This window comes from Rutidosis leptorrhynchoides, chromosome 7 (assembly GCF_046630445.1).
Source record: "Rutidosis leptorrhynchoides isolate AG116_Rl617_1_P2 chromosome 7, CSIRO_AGI_Rlap_v1, whole genome shotgun sequence".
NCBI classification, from domain to species: Eukaryota; Viridiplantae; Streptophyta; class Magnoliopsida; order Asterales; family Asteraceae; genus Rutidosis; species Rutidosis leptorrhynchoides.
Genome location: NC_092339.1, coordinates 22,117,119 through 22,122,500, shown reverse-complemented (window position 1 = coordinate 22,122,500; position 5,382 = coordinate 22,117,119). Strand labels below are relative to the sequence as shown.

Genomic DNA, 5,382 nt, shown 5'->3' with positions numbered 1-5,382 from the left:
CCTAATGGCCTGCACATTTTTAGCGCTGGAAAATCGCGTAAAAAAGGGACGGAACCATCGATATGATATAGTTAGTTTGAGTTGTTTATTATACATGCATATATATGTATGAACGATAGTCCGAAATATTTAGCGTTTTATAAAAAAAATGTCTGTTTCGCGTATGGTTAGTTGCGTTGTGTTCGTAAAATTATTTCGAGTTGGACGGTGACGTCGTAAAAATTTAACTCACGGCGAGCGGGAAGATACGGCCGGTTAAAAATTTAGGTGGTTTTTTTTTATTTTTTTAATAAAATAATGATTTTACATTTTGCACTCCTAATTTGGGAGATGAATTGTATGTTTGTTAATTTTTGGAGGGGTGAAAATGTTTTTTATTTTGTTGTTGCCGTTTTGAATGAATTTGGCAAGCATACGACCAAAATTGGTTATATCTATGAACGAAAGTCCGAAATATTTAGCGTTTTATAAAAAAACGTCCGTTTCGCGTATGGTTAGTTGCGTTGTGTTCGTAAAATTATTTCGAGTTGGACGGTGACGTCGTAGAAATTTAACTCACGGCGAGCGGGAAGGTACGGCCTTTTAAAAATTTAGGTGGTTTTTTTTTTATTTTTTTTAATAAAATAATGATTTTACATTTTGCACCCCTATTTTGGGAGAGGAATTGTATGTTTGTTAATTTTTGGAGGGGTGAAAGTGTTTTTTATTTTGTTGTTGCCGTTTTGAATGAATTTGGCAAGCGTAGCACCAAAATTGGTTTGCCAGTTAGTATTATAAGGTAATATCTATATAATATTCTAAGATTCAAAATTACATACCTTTTAATGATTATTTATTTCAGTTTAATTCAGAAAATGTTACGTGTGCAAATTTAATTCAGTTTAACTGAGAAGTTGACACGTAAGACTATTGACACCCGCTGTATAATGTGCATATGACGTACCACAAGATGAACTAGTCTTTAGACTGCTATTGACCATTACTATGACGTAAGAGGCAAATGATGCATTTTTTGGTGAAAAATGAATTTTTTACTGTGACTGTATTTGACCTTCATTAACACAAAAGTCAAACCTTTATCTCAAATGTTTGTAGAGTGATGTGATAAAAAGTTGATTGAAAAATAAATTAAATAATGTATATAATGTGTCTTGAATTATGGTTGGTCAAGGGGGAATCTCACGCTAAATTTTCATTTTGTCACAAGAGCAACTAACGCCTGTATCCTTCAACACTTAACGTCGGGTTAATCGGCGTCTGACTCCGTCACTCCATTTTCAACTCATCTGACGGACCAATCTAACGATGCGTTGAATTGAGTCTTAGTGACATCATATATATATAAGAGGTTTCTAGTTCTTTGACTCATAGCACCTCTTCAGTTAATCATGAAAAAAGTTAGAAATTATTACGGAATAATATCTTTAATATTGGATACATCTAAACCAAAATACATGATTTTCCCACATAAATTTGAACATATAAAATCTTTTAAGGATACTTATATACATTTTGAATATGTTTGGTAAGAAGCCTTTTCAAATCTTGGAGATTTTTCGAGTTTTTAACTTTTATGAAAAAACTCTTATATAATAAAACATTTATTAGTTCAACAGATTAAAATTAAAATAAAGAAAAAAATTAGAAGCTAAAAGCTAATAGTTTACCCTTTTATTTCAATAGTATCAACTATCTCTTAAATACACTTAAATACATTTAAAAAACTACCAACTAAAATATTAGTTACAACTAGTTTTACCAATTATTATTTTTTTTTTCTGTAAAAAACTAAGTATGATAATCGAAAACTTTACACTAGGGGTGTTCACAGTCCGGTTTAGTCCGGTTTCGACTAAATCTCAAACCAAACCGGCATCCACGGTTTCAACATATATGAAACCAGACTAGACGAAGAAAGTTTTCTTACTACCCGATTTGGTCCAGTTTGGTCCGGTCCGGTTTGACCGGTTTGACGGTTTTAAGTTCTATTTTTCTCTCTTTGTAATCCATATTACACTAGCATAACAAACACTCAATATTAGAAGATTTAATAGATAGTGAGTGAAAAATACAATACAGTAGCAAGCAACATCCTATTTGACCCGTTTCACCTGTTATTGAAATCGACCCAACAACCATTCTTAAGTCCGTGTTTTGCTAAATTAACAAAATAACAAACGCAACATGTTACATTCTTGCAATGTAGGCTCATCAGACTAAATAATTAGTTACGTATAGCTTTAATTCCATACTTGGTAGTTGTTATAAAATAAAGCATGTGTAGATTTATTAAAACATAAACTGAGAACTCTATATTCATTGATTCATTGTATTATTGGTTAGTCCGGTCCGGTTTAACCGGCCGGCAGCCTAGCGAAACCGTAAACCGAATCGAGTTTCACGGTTTGTAGATTTTCAAACCGGCGACTGGCCGCCAATATTTAAAACCGGACCGAACCAACTAAATCGATGCGGTCCGACCGGTTTTCACGGTTTGGCAGTTTTGTGAACACCCCTACTTTACACTATCAAAATAGTTTAATAAGTGAAAAAATATATGACGAGGGACCGACTATAATAAATAACCGACAAAGAGGGTGGCTTGAGGAGTCGAGGACCATAACATTTAAAGTTTGTTAAAAAATTTCATCAACCAACACTTATCAACCAAATTTATTACTTCAAGTGTATAACAGAGATGAATTTAATTATAAAACCAATTATAGACTTTGATATATACTTACAACAAAAGCAGTATACTACAAAGGAAACAAAACCTCATACATAACCTAAATACACCAACATTACAACTACTTGTCATCCAACTCCTAACCATGTCCTCCATCACTCTCGCCTTCTTTCTCTTGTTTACCATCTCATCCGCTAGCGTTAGCTCCCGCTCCAGCTCCAGTTCTAGCAAGGCACCGCGCCCGTTCAAAAAAATCTACGCATTCGGGGACTCGTACACTGACACCGGGAACACCAACACTGTATCCGGCACGGGACCAAATGGGTTCACGTACGTATCCAATCTACCGTACGGTCGCACATTCTTCCATCACCCAACAAACCGTTACTCTGACGGCCGTTTAGTCATCGACTTCGTAACCGAATCACTATCCTTACCTTACTTGCCACCTTACCTAAACACAAAAGCGGATACATCCGCTGGTATTAATTATGCTGTTGCTGGGTCCACTGCAATTAGGCATGCATTTTTTGTGAAGAATAACCTTACTCTTAATATAACGCCTCAATCTTTACAAACTCAACTTGCTTGGTTTAATAAAACGTTACGAGGACAAAAATGTCAAAATGCAAATTCGACACCAAATGAGTGTACGGCTGTGTTTAAGGATGCGTTGGTTTGGGTTGGTGAGATCGGTGCTAATGACTATGCTTACACTCTTGGATCAACGGTGACCCATGAAACTATTCAACGGGGTGCAATTCGTAGTGTGACTGGTTTTATAGAGGTAACTATTTAATTTGAATTTACTAAAAGTCAAATTTTTTTTTACCCTTTTTTTTTTATCTATGAATTCGAATGAACATTTTCTTGAAGGGAAAAGGTAAGATGACTAGCCTAAATTCCCAATAGAGTAAGTAATGTGATATTTTCAATTGCTAAGAAAGGATTTGATTTTTAATTCTTGCCATTACAATTTGAAATGTTTAAAATTAGTTTAAAAATATAAAAAATTTAAAAGTAACGTCATTATAATCTGATTTAAGATACATAAATTCTCGGTAAAAGTATTATGAATTCTGTTGTGATTTGTCAATTTCTTTAAATGATGTAAGTACTACTTTTCAGATTGGAATTAAAAAGAGTTAGTTATGTAGTACAGTAATAAAACTGAGACAATTGAAGAAGGGCCTTATGACAACTCTTAGCCAGGGTCCTCAAAAAATTTGGATATGCATAATGCATTGAATTTGGTACTATTCAATATTCAAGTAAACATTGAATTTGTTAATAGTTGTAGTTTAACCAAAATATTCAGGTAAACATTTGAATATATTGCATGAATAATAAACATTCTATAATTTATTTTATTGAAATCTATTAAGTATTAACAATAGCCTTTAGAATTGTCATGAATGTGCATAAATTTATTATGCATTTGCATAACCGCTATAAAAAGGTCAATCGCAACCGCTATGTACAATATAATTATGTACATTAACGACAACTCTAAAGGTTGTCATTATCAAAATGCTTATTTAATTAAAATCCTTCTTTAGAAAGACATACATTCTCACATTGTTATAATTTTTTTTCTAGGCATTGCTCAAGAAAGGTGCAAAATACATGGTGGTCCAAGGCCTTCCCACCACCGGTTGCCTAACACTAGCCATGTACCTCTCAGCCGAGTCCGATCGAGACGACATTGGTTGTGTCGCCTCGGCCAACAACCAAAGCTACGTTCATAACACCATCCTCCAAACCAACATCCAAAGCCTAAGAAAAAAATATCCGAAAGCTATCATTGTTTATGCTGATTACTGGAATGCTTATCATTACATCATGAAGAATGCACCCAAACTTGGATTCCACGAGCTCTACGACGTTTGTTGTGGGTTGAATGGTGGAGCCTACAATTTTGACTTGTTAGCCACTTGTGGGTCCCAGAATTCGAGCTCGTGTCACGATCCGTCTCAGTATATCAACTGGGACGGAGTTCATCTTACTGAGGCTATGTATAAATTAGTTTCCGAGCTGTTTCTCAAGGGTCGTTTTACTCGTCCGCCATTTGAGTATTTGTTGAGAAGTAAACGAAACTCGGATTAGATGACAATAGTTATCTATTTGTATTAGCAAACATTCGTTGTCATTGGATTTTTGTTGCGAACATCTTACCAATAAGAGATAAAGTTCGCTTTCATCACTATATATTTGTCAAACAGGTTTCCATAATCAATGGACGATTCATCTTTTTCATAAACAAATGCAACTGTAACATTACAGTGCTTTTAAGATTCATCTGGTTCACTTAACTTATAAATCCAATTTTATTTTCCATTTTCTCATCATTTAACAACAGAGAACTGAAGTCATCTTCTGTGATTTCTTTCCTTTGCTCATCTAAAAGCACATGACCACATCTCATTTATGGTTCGTACCAATGAGCAATAGCTCAACTGATACCCATTACCTTTGAAGCTTGGCCCCATGTGGGAAGCATTTGAGATTTTAAACACAAAACTAAGTTCGATCATATGCATTCAAAATATGGAGGTGTAAATTAAAATGAATGAGTACCATGTTTAAATTACGCTTTACAGTTTGTATAATTAGTTATGTTTGCATCGATATATTAAGACAATATATCTGTTGACATCTCGTATCACTAGATTGCATCATGTTTTACTCGATTG

The 5,382-nt window shown here is 34.2% G+C and overlaps 1 protein-coding gene across 1 annotated transcript; it reads left to right on the top strand.

Moving 5' to 3' along the window:
• Positions 1-2,831: 2,831 nt before the first annotated feature.
• On the top strand, positions 2,832-4,858 carry LOC139858724 (GDSL esterase/lipase At3g48460-like). The gene is made up of 2 exons (XM_071847563.1): positions 2,832-3,476; positions 4,289-4,858. The coding sequence occupies exons 1-2, from the start codon at positions 2,835-2,837 to the stop codon at positions 4,793-4,795; spliced, it is 1,149 nt and encodes a 382-aa protein (XP_071703664.1). The 5' UTR covers positions 2,832-2,834; the 3' UTR covers positions 4,796-4,858.
• Positions 4,859-5,382: the final 524 nt, after the last annotated feature.

Bases quoted from the DNA above. Each gene is read 5' to 3' on its own strand.
- LOC139858724 (XM_071847563.1), top strand. From the start codon at position 2,835: ATGTCCTCCATCACTCTCGCCTTCTTTCTCTTGTTTACCATCTCATCC. The intron at 3,477-4,288 runs GTAACTATTTAA...TTTTTTTTCTAG, and splicing joins GTGTGACTGGTTTTATAGAG to GCATTGCTCAAGAAAGGTGC.